Source organism: Meriones unguiculatus, chromosome 4 (assembly GCF_030254825.1).
Source record: "Meriones unguiculatus strain TT.TT164.6M chromosome 4, Bangor_MerUng_6.1, whole genome shotgun sequence".
NCBI lineage: Eukaryota > Metazoa > Chordata > Mammalia > Rodentia > Muridae > Meriones > Meriones unguiculatus.
In genome coordinates, this window is record NC_083352.1 from 87,652,523 (window position 1) to 87,666,750 (window position 14,228).

Consider the following 14,228-nt stretch of genomic DNA (forward strand, 5'->3'; position numbering starts at 1 on the left):
GGTGTCTGCGTGTGCCACTGAGGACAACTGTGGCCCTCTGAGGGTGGGGGAAGGGCAAAGGAGAGTCTGCTGGGCACAAGGCTGTGGTCACCTGAGAAAGAAGAACCCTCACACTTGACCAAAACCACAGCTATGGTCCTGAAGGCAGTTCTCGCCTCCGCTGGCACATCTTATTTCCCCAGCTCAACACCTTCCAGGAAGACTTCCTTGAGGCACAAAGCCAGGGAACACACAGCAAATACAAGCTATCCCTCGCCTACTCCTCCTGAGACTGCACTAGCAGGGACAGGGCGGGAGGTCAGATGAGTCTCTCTTCACGGGTCACCAGTCTTTGTGAACTAGAAAGAGCTCCCCAGGTCCCAGGCAGGAGGGTGGAAGGGACTGACAGGCACAGATCCAGAGGCCAGGGCATACAAATGACCGAAACAGAGTGTCTTCACACAGGTGAGACAAGAAGCCACACTGGGCAGACGCCTGGGGACACAATTGACAGGCCAGCAAGGGCCGGACAGTGTGGTACAATGCTTTCCACCTGCAGCATCTAAGCAGCAACATCTCGCTTATCAGGGAAGTGGCTCCTCAACAGCGATGTCTTAGGCCCACAGTGGATACTTTAGGCCTACAGTGGGTGTCTCAGCTCACAGTGGATGTCTCAGCACATGCTGAGCAGGCTGGGTCAATTTTCCTGAAAGAGCAGCTGGCCTGGTGGGGCTGAGAGTTCCTTTCTTCTCCGATGCATGGATCTGGGGACTGTCAGGGCTGGGCACAGCTGCTCCTGAGCTGGACCCTGCATCCCATAACCTAATGAGTCCCTTTAACACACAGGGCCCATTGTGGGAAAGTCAGTGAAATTTGGGGACCTGGGGCAGCAGCCAAGCCTTCCCACCTCACTGAATTAGGGTCCTGAAGAACGCAGGCGGGCTCTGCCTTCCCAAGTACACAAAGCCTCAGCCAGCCAACCACCTGTTCTTATGCCTGCATCCCATGGTCTCCCCAAGGTCTCACTTTCCACACAAACACAAGCTGGCCGCACAGCAGCCACTCTGCACACTCAGGGTGTTTTATTGCTGAGTGAATATTCGGCACAACAGTGGCCATGGGGGACAATTACAGAGACCCCAGTGAATGCCATCTGTCTCCCAGAAGCACCTAGGAGGCGGTTACTATGCTGTTCTCTTAGAGGAAACTGAAACTCAGAGATTTGGTGCCTTGTGCACGTTGGTAATAAGGGCGGAGCCAGATCCGCTGGACTCCATGCTGTGTTCTTGCAGTGACTGTAACACAGCCCCCAGGTGCAGCTGTCCCCTGGTGGGGGCCAAGCAGTAAGTGGGCCACCCAGAGCACCGAGCAAGCAGCTGAAGCTCACAGCAAGGAATGTCCCCGCTCTGAGTCGTAGAGCCACACCTTCACTGCCCTGACACCGGAGCTGGCTCTAATGATAAATGCCACCTGGCCTAGAAGAGTCCTGGCAAGAAGGGAGGAGGCCATGCTGGTCCTGTGGCCCAGATGAAGAGGACCTGGGAGGGCTGAGATACTGGGGATGGGCAGGCCAGGAGTCCTGTCTCTGAGGAAAGGGTTACTAAGGGGCCATGATGAAACTTTTGAGACTTCGGTCCCCCCAACCTGCAGCAGAGCCTCTGCTTTTCTTTGCCTTAAAACAAACAAATTGGAAAAAAAATAATAATAAAAAAATAAAAAAAACAAACAAATTGGGGGGCTGGAGAAATTGCTTATGGGCAAAGAACACTGGCTACTCTTCCAAAGATCCCAAATTCAATCCCCAGCATTGACACCAGCAGGCTATAGTTCCTGTAGCCCCAGCTCTAGGAGGACCACTGGCCCCTGCGGGCACCTGCCCTCACTCGCCATGTGTGTAGTGCGTTTCCTCCTTACATGTGAATCCCAGATCGCAAACTCAGGAAGTCAGGCTTGGTGCCATCACAATAACCCTGAGCCATCTCAGTAACCCTCACACCCCCCACCCGGTCTGGAAAAAAAAAAAAAAAAATATATATATATATATATATAGTCTCATGTAGCTTAGTTCAAATTCACTCTGTAGCTGAGGCTGAACTTGAACTCTTGATCCATAAGCTGGGATTACAAGTGTGAATCACAGAGCCACTGCCTTCTTGAGCCCCCAGCATGTAATACACCTACCCCTCCACACACACACACACACACACACACACACACACACACACACACACACGCTGACCTGAGCTGTAAAGAGCACGAGATCTCGTCCACCCCCTTTTTCTTGTTGTGTTTAGACAGGCTCTCTGCACAAAGTTCTGTCTGTCCTGAAACTTACTATAGAGCAGGCTGCTTCAAAAACAGAGCTCTTCCTGCCTCTGCCACCCAAGTGCTGGGATTCGAGGTGTGCACCACACAACAGGCTGCCCTTGGCCCTCTAAGTCTGATTTACGGTGCCTCCAAATGTCCAACTGCTAGTGCTACTTTCTCATGTCATCTCACGGCATGTCACTGGCATGTGGCAGGAGTCCTGCCTGTCTGTGTGGCTTTGTGTGTGTGCGTGTGCTTACAGCGCAGAATTTTCTGTAAGGAGACCATGAGGCACTGAGGAATGCGACCTAGGAGGGAGCGTGGCGGTGTCTCCTGTGGAGGGCCTGGGTGCCACCCATCCCTGAGCTGTCAGCTAGCCGTCCTGTGCAGGCACAGGCTGGCTCCCAGGAACACAGGCCCGTTGTATGCAGGGCGGGCAGATGTGTGGGGTGGCCAGCGCCACACAAGGAGGCCCAGTACTCACACAGTGGGAGTCTGTGGGCATTCCTGGCCCTCACTCGCCCTCCCAGGCGGCAGCAGCAGGCAGGGGTGTGACCCGCCCGCCCGCCTGGGCTTCCATGTGGAGTGGAGACTGGCGAAAACAACGCTCGGGGACTTCTCTGTGTGGGCATATCTGACAGACCCTGCAACACCACTTGCCTCTGAGGTGAGAGCGTGACATGTCTCAGAGGCACACGGCTTCTGCAGACCTCTCACCCTTACACTCGCCTAGCATGTGGGAAACCACACAGCGAAGGGGGAGCTAGAGGGATCCCTGGCCCTGAGAACATCCTTCTGGTACATCGGGAGTAGCCTCAGCTCCACTCAGGCCGAGGCAGAGGAGGTCCCTCCTGGCTCTCAGGGTCAACCACTCTGGGGAGACTTGAGGATGCAAACCCAGAGCTGGAGAAACAACAGTCACAGGGACAACTGCTACCAAGGGATGGGGGGATTTGGCTCCTCTCACACCCTGAGTCCTGCGTGGCTCCTCAGGAAGCCAAGAGCTATTTCCATATAACTGAGTGGTGAAGAAGAATGGTATACTTGGGGAGCCCAGCAATGCAAGAGATCTTCCCTAACCCTTTTATCTATCTACCTATCTATCTGTCTATCGATTGATCGCTCTCTCTCAAGACAGGGTATCACAGGTGGCCCTGGCTGGTCACTATATAGACCAGATTAGCTTTAAGCTCACTGAGATTTACCTGTCTCTGGCTCTCAAGTGCTGGGGTTAAAGGCATAAATCACCACACTTTGGCCCTGTCTCCCACTTCTTCATGAAGCACAACAGACCCTCTGTCAGTGAGGAAAAAAAGGGCAGGTTCAGTAACAGATTCCACGGCAACTGCGAGAGGCCTGGAAACTAGGGACCTGTACGAAGGAGCTGGTGGTCAGCAGACAGGACAGAGGGCGGGAAGGTGGGCAGTTCAAAGCACATGGACCACAGTGAAAAAGGCAGCAAGGGTACACCTGGGCCCCAGAAGCCACCCGTTGCTGACAGGGTGGTGTCAGCACCAGGTGGGACTGACCCTCGGAGAGGCAAAGGCTGAGGAAGCTCTGGGCTGCCACACAGGGCCAGACTCGCCAACACTGCCAAGCTCTAAAACCTGTAACACGTGCCTTGGGACCAGCAGCCAGGTCCCGGGTAACATCACAGTTCCATCAGTTTTACTGAGTTCATCCTGGGTCAAGTGCTCAGCCAGGGGATCTCACCAGGTCTTCAGGAGGATCCCAAGAGTGGGCAGGTGAGGACACCGAGGCTGCAGGAACTGGCCTCTTGCCCTGGGTCATGAAAACAAAACATGCTAACTGTGTCACTCTATCCAAGCCTGCCCTAAGCTTCCACACATCACAACAGGAGCCTCACATGGCTCTGTGCTGTGAATGTCATGGAGAACAGCAGTGTGGAGAGACAGAATGTCTGCACACTGGTCCTCAGCTACAAGCCGTTGGCAGGATTCACTCCCAGAACCCTGGTTCTGGAGAGTGACCTAGGCAGCCAGCCCCTCTGGTTCTCCAAAGGGTCCGTTCAGGAAGACATTTCTATGTAGGTGTCCTGCTAGCCGAGTCGGAAATCGAGCTTCCCAAAGTCTCCAAGCACAGTGGACCTGGCCGGACTACAAATCAGGGATGGATTCTAGACTGTGGAATTGTTTGTGTCATGGGTGATGAGGGCTGCTGGCTAGGCTGGGTGGCAGGTAGACAGATGGAGTCAGGAGCATTCCCGCCACCTGCCTTCCCTCAGGTTTCATGCCTTGGCGCTGTAATCTGATGTTGGACCTGGCCTTCACCTCCCCACCTTGGATCCCATAGCAGCCTCCATTCTGTGTCCATTGGACCTCTGAGAAGGCCTCACAACAGCCCATGGGGAGCCCACGTCCTCATGTGCCTGCCCTGCTTATCCACAACAACTCCATTCTTCTGATTGGGGGTGGAGGGATGATGCCATGAAGATCAAAGCTTAGGACAGACACCAGGACCAGGTATGAGGAAGGCCGCTGGCTCCTGGGAAGACCAGAGCTGGACCATGACCTACAGGGGGTCCCTGGCAGGCATCCTAGAGGGTCCTGTTTCAGCTGAGGGACCAGGTGACATAGGAGACACCTCCTACATGAGCACATGGGAGCGAAGGTGCTCTGGGTGGGAGGCGGGCTGTGCGATCAGCGATGGACGTTGGCTCTGCAGCCTCACGCAGACCACAACCGCACCTGTGGCCAGAACAAGGGGGCCCCAGACGTTTTGGATGGTCAGGTTGGCAAGGGGGCTGTGGGGCTCCTCAGACAACACTCACACTGTCAGCACCACGTTCTGTAACCTACGGCCCAGTGAGCACAGAACAAACGTGAACTAGATTCGCCACCTTCTCTTCCAGGACACACACCCAGGACAAGAGGCTCTTTTCCCACAGTGCCTCTGTTGCTGGCTGCAGAGTCCGAAGCTTCAGAGCCCTCAGCTGGGTGGCCCTAACACTCTGGGAGACACTGCTTTAGGAACTCCCCAGGCCCTTACTTTGGTCAGGCTTTACATACGGACAGGGCTCCTGCCTAGCATGCATGAGGGCTCCATTCCAAGCACAAAGGAGGAAAACCAACATATAGCACCTGTCAAATGCATCTCTGCGACCCTCCCCACAACTGCCCCCTGGGCCTCAGTGAGCCAAACCTTGTGCAGCTGTGAGCCTCTGTGGGGCCTGCCCATGGCTACCCTGACTAGAGCAGCTACCTCTAGCTATAAGACATCTTGAATTTTTTGTTGTTGTTGTTGTTTGTTTGTTTTTCTTTTTAAAACAGAGTCTGACTATGACTGGCCTGGAATTCACAGAGATCCAATCTGCGTCTACCTCCCACTGCTGGAATTAAATGTGTGCATCACCATATCTGACTGCGTCCTCTTTAATTTCATTTATAGAGTCTGTCTTCTGAAAGTATCCTGTTACTTTATCATGTATACTGTGTCTCCAACTCCTTGAGCACACAGGCGCACCACCCCATCCTTGAATTTCACATTCCTGGACTCCATCAAATAAATGCCGATTAAAATATTCAAGAAGAGTCTGCATTTGGACTCGCACGCGCAGGCTCTGTCTTCTTTATCCCCTAAGCAATAGAGGATAACGGCTCATGCACAAGTAATTTATGCTGTGCCTGGCACACGGTTTAAACTATGTGAGTGGCTGTACATAAACCACATGTGAACACTGCACCATTCACAGGAGGGACTTGAGCAACCAAGGATTCTAATATGTTTTGTTTGTTTTAAGACAGGGTATCGCGGTGTAGCCCTGGCTAGCCTGGAACTCACTATGTAGACCAGGCTGGCCAAGAACTCAAAGAGATCTATCTCCTGAGCGCTGAGATTAAAGCTGTGTATCACCATATCCCTCAGATCCTGGTATTTTCAGAGGTCTTGGAACCAAGCCCTTAGACATTGAGGAATGGCCATACATCTTCCCCTCTGTGGCATCTCTAGGACAGTCAATAAATCTTTATTGGACACATGGGAGAGGGAGCACTTGAGACACAAGAGCTCTTTCAGACATATGCACTGGGTAACTTCAAGGTGGTGTCTTTCTTCAGCTAAAAACCAAGCCACTAGAGTTATTTATTAATGTAGCTACGAAACAATTTCTATTTTTAAAATCAGCCCTCAAATGAATCAACTTAAGCCTCCTTGTGTGGTTATCATGAGGCTTAACAGCAGCAGTTGGCAGGGGTAGCCAGGTTCCTCCAAGGGCCCAGGCTCAGGGCTGTTGGCAGGGCACTGAGTTATTTTGCTCTGTGATTCCAAAGACTGGCTTGGAGGACAGAGTGCTCTCATTCAAACATTTTTGCTACCTCAAAGGCCATTGATGACCACGAACACAGGAGTTCTGTAGCCGAGGAGGCTAAGATGGGGCCACATGCAAAGCAGAGAAGAGGCCAAAAGCTGGATCATTTCAGCAGACAGGAAGTCAGCTAGCGACTGGCCCTGATCCATTCAACTGCATCTCTCTTCATTTGTGCCTCCTGCCCCTTTGGTCCTGGCCTCCCTGTCATCCCACCATTGAGGAAATGCAAGCATTAGTCTATGACAGTCCACACCTCAAAAGACAGCATGAAAGCCCTGGGAAAGAATCTGGCCCAACCCACTGCCACCCCAGCTCCAAACTTTGTGGGTGGAATACAGAGCAGAAAGATGTGGTCCTGAGTCACACCTCTGCTGTGCCAGAATCTAGATGGACAGGGAGGCGGCTGGGTGGTTTTGTTCCTGAGATACTAGCAATGTCATTACAGACCTGACTGTCCCACAAGCCAGAGGACTGAGTCACACCCAGGCAGATGAACCTATTGCAGTTTGGGGCTGATGTTTACTCTAGCAAGAAGAAATGTCCTGCCAGGGCCCGCCTGCTGGGACTAATGTCTTCCATGGGTTCTTCCAGTTCAGGATGGTGCTGTGAGCCACTCACAGCCAGAACAGAGACGGCCAAAGAATACAAACTGGGTTAAGGCTTGCCGCTTCCCTGGGTTAAGGCTGTCCTGACTGTGAGGCTCTCAGTGTAGCCCTAAGGAGGACACACAGTCCTTAGCTGAGGCTCTCAGGGACAGCAGGTAGGCATATCTACAGCAGCTGACCCTGGATAGAAGCACATACCCAACCCCATGGCGGCCCACTTCTTCCTGCCCTGCAGGTTGGCTGTCCCACGTCACTGAGCTTGTTCACCACCCATCCTCCAGAAGCCAATTAAAACCGCCAAACTAACAGTGAAAATCAGGAAAAGGAGAGGTATTCAATGTGGCCACATTGGAAAGAAGGACAAAGATCTAGTGACCCTCTTTCAGAGTCTTGAAGTTCGGTTAAAGTTTAAGTAGAAAGCCAGGGCCAGGGACATCTCAGCAGACCCTATGATGCCAACCACTGACCCCGCTGACTGGGCTCCAGTCTCATCTTGCAAGGTGGCCTGACAAGCTCTTAGAACTGAGAAATCTCTTCAGGAAACAAACTACCCCCCTTCCTGCTCCCAGCCTTTTCCTCCTTCCAGTGTGAGATTCCTGGGGAAATACCCATCTCTTGGGGGTACATTGTTTCAACAGTCCAAGCTGTGAGGTATGGCTCTCTAGAACAGAGGTTCTCAACCCGTGGGCTGAGAGCCCCTTAGGAGTTGAATGACCCTTTATGGGGACAGCATATCATACACCCTACATATCAGATATTTGCATTATGATTCATAACAGCAGAAAAATTGCAGCTATGAAGTAACAATGAAAATAAGTCTGTGGTGGGGTCACCACCACCTGAGGAACTATATTACAGGCTGCAGCTTTAGGAAGGCTGGGAGCCACTGCTTGAGAATTTCTGCCAGGCCGCTCAGCACTAGAGACACCGTCACTAGGCCATCAGAATCAGGAAAATGCAAGGAGAAAAGCCTGGGCAGAGGAAGACACATGTCACCACGTACAAAGTGGGAATCCGGCCGGCCCTGAAATAAGTGAAATGCCCAGGAGAAGTGAGGGAAGGGCGAGGCTGCCCTGCACAGCCGGGCTGCAGAGGCGGCTCCAGGCTGCCCGGCCGTCTCAGGTTAGCCAGCTGAGTTTCCCGGTCCCTTGCCAATCAGGCCCTCACTCGAGCCCACACGGTTTCCACTCCCGGCTGGGACCCAGCTGCTGCGATCAGGTGGCAGGCTGGGTTTCATTCACCGGCTCCTGTCCAGCACTGGCTGGACGCTGGCGTAGGAGCCGGGTCAGAGAGGAGTTTCTTCCCCATTCAGAAAGGGGGCAGGTCTCGGGGAGGCCCAAGCTACCTCTACCCATACTCCCTGGGATCCCTACGGCAGACCTCATCACCAGAGCTGGCCGGGCCTGAGCTGGGTGGTTATGGGAGGTGCACACCTGACATTCCCTCTTTGAGGAGTGGTGCACAATGCGCCCCACTCCAGATGCTCTGCCCAGCCCTGCTCCTTTGTCCAGCAGCTTGACTCAGTTGTCCCCCTCATAGCTGGTTAGACTCAGGACACAGGAACACTTTCCATCTTCAGTTCTGTCTGCTTTTTGGTATACAATCTAACAATTAACACACCTGCAGTACCCCTGCAAACATCTACCGTCACTCCACTGGGGCAAGCTCACCTTATTATTTCTGTCTTCAAAATGGGGAAACGAGGCTAGGTGGCGGCGGCACATGGCTTTAACCCCATCACTCAGAGGGAGGCAGGTCTACAGAGCTAATTCAGGGACGGCCAGGACTACAGAAACCCTGTCTAGAAAAGGGGGTGGGGTGGGAAACTAAGGCGCAGAGCAGGGACATGACGGCGTCAGTCCTGACGAAGGTTCCTAACTGCTCAGCACACGTGGCCATAGCTGGCACCCCTCCTGGGGGGGGGCACAAAGGTGATTTTTCCCCTTCCACTTCGTACCCCAATTCTGTAGGGCTAGGTCTAAAGATGTAGTCAGTGTGCCCTTATTAGTATGTCTCAGGGGTGCAGAGAAGCAAAGGCAGGAAAGAAAAATGGGCAGGGCAGCTCTACCCCAGCCAAGTGGTCCTTAGAATTCTCTGCCTGGGAGAGGAGACTTGAAAATTCTGGCAGCCTGGGAGTCAGGCCCCAACCCGCCTGGTAGCACTGTGTGGGTCCTTACAAATGACCTCTGAAGGGCGTGAGCCCAGCCGAGCTTCCCTCTCGGACAGGGGCCTTGGCTTTGTCTCCTCTCATTAGGCTAGCTGTTGTGACACAGGCATATGCTTGCTCCTGGGGACACAGTGGAGGGAGGAGAAGCCACTTCAAGCCTTCAAGGCCTCAGGCAGTCCCAAGATAACAGCTAGACAGAGCTCAGGGTGTGGGGTTGGATATCCACAGCCTGGGTTAGGACTATTCTCCAACTCTGGGGCTGCAGATTTTTTTCTATTATTGTAACTATTTCAAGTGTGCAAGCATGTAGTAATATGTTATAATTACACTCTCCCCACTTCCACAGGCTTGGGATCACACAGGGGCTTCTTACATACGGGCAAGTGCTCTGCGGAGCTTCACGGAGACACACCCCGAGCCATGAGCACACTGTGGCTGAGTGACCACCCCGAGTTTTAGCGCGGAATCTGAGAGGATCCCAGAACTTGAGAACTGCTTTCAAGCCAGAAACTTAGGGCAGGTTCCAGACACCTGCCTGGTCCTGTGGTCTGCCTCTTGTAATGAGGGTCTGAGGATCACCTGGCTGAGGAAAGTTCCACGCCAAACCAATGCCTGGTGCTCTGCCCCACACAAATCAGCCCCCACCAAGCCATCACTGAGGGCTGGCTGCTCCTCACACCTGCACTGTCCACAGGCAGCTGCTGAATGCCCCTAAGGCTGAGCCTCATGGAAATACCCCATTCATGCTTAACAGTACTCCAGTGTTACCGGTGGTGGTGGGGGGCTTACTCAAGGACGTGCTGGTGGATGCGCTGGTGAAGTCAAAGATACAACCCGAATGACCTTCACCTGCCTCTTTACTCTTTCTGGAAGCCAGTAGACGACCTAGACAGTATATGAGTGGCCCCTCTTCCACATCTACTCAGCAGAGCTGGGGTACGGAGCAGCTACCCCCTGGAAGCCATGGACTTGTAATAAATGTTAATCTTTGCAAGATTTTGATCCCTCGGGGGCTGCTGAGATGTGTCACTGACCTGGAAACTGAAGGTAGAAGCTATTTCCCTCTGCAGCTGCCTCAGCACCTGGCTCCCGCAGGAATGCCTTACCCTCACCCCTTCACCTCTAAAGTCAATGCTGCCCTGGGTTTAACCCTGCTCTATGATTAAAGGGTTTCTCTCATTCTGACCTGAGAAAAGGCCCCTCCCTCTGTCTCTGTATGCTGCGGGTAAATCTTAGGCTCGGAGAAGCAAACAAAAAGGGCAACTGTGTTTCCCCACAGAAAGGAAAATATAATCAGTATGTTTATGGCATCTAGCTGCATGGCGTGCTTCAAAGATGGCTTACCTCTTTCAGGTAGGTCCCAGAGTTTGAACTTTGCGAGTGGAGGAGTGGAGAACCATTAGCCAACTATTTGTTAAGACCCTACTATACGCTAGGCGTTAGCATGCTTTAGCCATCTCTGGCTGCTATAACAAATTGTTACAATTTTAGTGTCTTAAAACAGAACTGATACATCTCAGAGTTCTGCAGGCCAGAAGTATGGAATGTTTTTATAGTCCATGCTGGCCTTGCAGCTAAGGATGACTTTGAACTTCTAATCCTCTTGCTCTGTCCCCGCAAACTGGGATTACCACCATGATGGATTTATGTGGTGGTACCTGGGATCATGCATCCACTGAACTATATTCCCAGCCCCTGGGATGGGTATCACAGGGCTAAAAGCTGGCATCAGTAGGGCTGAGTTTCTTTCTGTAGGTTCTAGGGCAGAAATCTCTTTCCTTGCCTTCTCCAGTTTATAAAGGATGGCATTATTTCCCAGATGTTGTCTCCTTCAAAGCTACCTGTAGCTCCAGTCTAACTTCTTGTCACTGTGACCACCTGTCTCTCCTGCTTCCCTCATCTACATTTATGGACTCTTGTTATACAGGGCCCACCTGGTGACTCATAATAACCTCCCACCTCAAGGTCAGGGGATGAGCAACTTGATTTCCATCTACAACCGAGTTACTCAAATAACACATTTAGTTAGGCTGCAGTCCTCTTTGCAGGGACACGACTCAAGCTACCTCACAGCATCCTCTTCCAGAAACACAGAACCATCCCTGTTCTCTACAGAAAAAGCAGGCTTTGTAATCAAGTAACTTGCCCGCCACCAGGAACACAGACGAGAGATCGGGTCTACCCTGTCCACAAGTATGCTCCATGAATTCAGAACATCTCTTTAAAGGTACGGTATTCAGAACACAGGTACAATGAGTTGTGTAATATTTTATAACCAAAACACAGCATTTTGAAAAGGGGCCTTATCAACAAAGGGACAAAAGTAATGAGGCAGAACAGACTGTCTCTGGGATATGTCACTAGGGTCAAAAGCTCATAATTCAAGTGCCAGCTGCCAGAAGGAAGGATCACCACCTCCCTCAACACTCCTGAGAGGCAACTGCAGAGCTCTGTGCAAAACAGGGCGTGTCCTGTCCACAAAGTGAACCGTGTAAGCATTCCTCTTCCTCCTGGCCCCAGGAGCCAGGAGAAGGGCTGGCAGGCTGCTGAGAGTTTCGAATGTAAACCAGCAACTCCATGGCTGCCATCCTGCCACTGTCAATGTCAAGACAGGCGGTGTGCTCCAAAGGGAAGCAGGTCCCAGGACTGGATGTGCTATTTTCTGTCCCAAAGGAGACACGGAAGCAGTAAACCAGGGCTCTCTAGGCCTTTCTTGCAAGGAGCCTGGCTGGCAGCTTGCTAGATATTTCTGGGAATTATCTAATTAAATATTAACTACTTACAGAACCTCCTTCTTACATCCCTCACTAAGTCACTGTGAAGAGAGGCATGCCCAGATGCTGGGTTCAGACTCTCCCTTCTATGAAAAAGTTGTCTGGAGTGGGTGAGTCCTATGAGACTCCTCAGCACAAAGTCAGGCTTCATGAATAACCAACCCCTTTAAATCCCTCAAGAACTCGAGGAGGAGCAGGCAAGATGGCTCAGCAGGTAAAAGTGCTTGCTGTCGACCTAGTCCGATTCCTGGAACCCATACGGTGAAGGGAGAGAATTCCTGCAAGTTGTGTTCTGACTTCCACACAAAGGCAGTGGCCCTCAAGTGCGCGCAAGCACACACACGCAATAAATAAATAAACACCGTAAGAGTTTTAAACATTGGCAAAGCAAGTCATAATAACCACCTTACTGACAAACCAACCCCCCAACACACTCGGCCCTCTATCAGAGACTGTCCCTCTGACATTCAGGAAGGTTACTCTTGACATAATCATTTAAGCAGAAGATCAATGAACTTGACCTTTAAAGTCCCATCTCCTCCCCCATCTCTTCCTGCAGCAATCAGAGCTTTCTCTGCACCTGCTCAAAAAAAAAAAAAAAAAAAAAATTCTAAAACTCATCACACAAATCAAGCTCTTGACAACACCCAGATTGCCGGTGCCAACAGTACGTCTCCTAGACTCTGTAAGTTTACTAGCACAATTAATTATGTATTAATGACCTCATCAAACGCCATGTTTGTTTTTATGGTGGGTGATCCGGGCTTGGACCAGATGGAGATCACACGGATAAATTAATCATTTGCTGCCAGGTTGGTACCGGCACTTGGCATGCACTGGGCCCTCACGTCCTGAGGTCCACCACGACCGTCGGCTGTCAGAAGCACAAAGGTTAGCTCTCACGTTTACTCTTATTTCAAAAAGACGAAAGCTCGTGTGGCCTGTGCTAACTTGTTTTGAAAGCAACCGCAGAAGTCCTTGCTCTCTGCTCTGACCAAGCGGGAAGGAACTCACCAGTGGCACCCACAAATGCAAATGTCACCAACCTGCCTCAGACACAGGTGGGAGGAGTCTTTGGCTTCCTTTATTACTAAAGCTTTAAAGAAAGAAAAGAAAGAAAAAAAAAAAAAACCGCAGCCATTTCTGTCTTGGCTGACTTAAGACTAGCAAATTAAAGAGTGACACCCCCTGTCCCAAACCCCGCCAGTCCACTTAAGAGACTTAAGAACGGGGAAGTGTTTGTAAAACAAACAGGTTTAGGAGTTCGAGACTAGCGTGGGCTACAAGAGACCCTGTCTAAGACAGACAGCCAGCCAGACAAAGCAACACCTGCACCGTGAGGCGGGTCCCCAGAGCCCGCGAATGAATGAATGCGCATCGGGGCCATTATTTAATTTTCCACGCCACCTCCTCGGGTCGGGCCCTCTCCCGGGGACGCGGCGCGTGGGAGCGCAGGAAGGAGCCCGGGAAGTTTCCGTCTGTCAGGCGCCGGCGTTTAACGAGGGGGCGGCCGCCTATTTATAAGTGGGCCCCCGCGCGGGCAAACAAGTCTGGCGACCTGGGCGAAACTTTTCAACGACCAGACGACAGGATGCTGTGCGGCGGTGGGAACGAGCCGGGGGCTCCCCGGGGAAGGCGACGGGCGCCCGCGCACCTGGGCCGCGCCCGCACCCCAGCCGGCCGCCGCGCGGCTTCCGGTCACCTGCGCCGCTCCGGGCCCGCGGAGCCCGCAACCGTCGGCGCAGGGCCGAGCGGCCCCGAGGGCCCCGCGCCGCCCGCGCCGCCCGTGCCCTACCCGCGCCCAGCCCGCGCCCGGCCCGCGCTCGCCTGCGTCTTGTCGAACTGCTCGCGCTCGGCCTCCAGGCTGTGGCCCGGCCTGCGGCTCAGCACCCGCGCCGGCACGTTCTTGATGCTGTTCATGCCGCCGCCGCTCCCGCCGCCGCCGCCGCCCGTCTCCCCGCCCGGGCTCCGAGCGAATGAGGCGTCACCGCCCGGCCCGAGCCTAGGCACCCGGAGGTCGCGCGCCGCCGCCGCCGCGCCGCGCGGGGAGGAGCCGCCGCCCCTCCCGC

The 14,228-nt window shown here is 53.0% G+C and overlaps 1 protein-coding gene across 2 annotated transcripts in view; it reads right to left on the reverse strand.

Annotated features, from left to right (window-relative positions):
- Hip1r (huntingtin interacting protein 1 related) overlaps nt 1-14,228 on the reverse strand; it is a 28,620-nt gene extending 14,392 nt beyond the window's left edge. Inside the window, exon 1 of one of the 2 annotated variants that reach the window (XM_021652755.2) lies at nt 13,987-14,228. In XM_021652755.2, coding sequence (XP_021508430.1) covers nt 13,987-14,079 — 93 coding nt within the window. In that variant the 5' untranslated portion in view covers nt 14,080-14,228. The remainder of the gene's footprint in view (nt 1-13,986) is intronic. The other variant, XM_060382362.1, reaches the window with a different exon arrangement.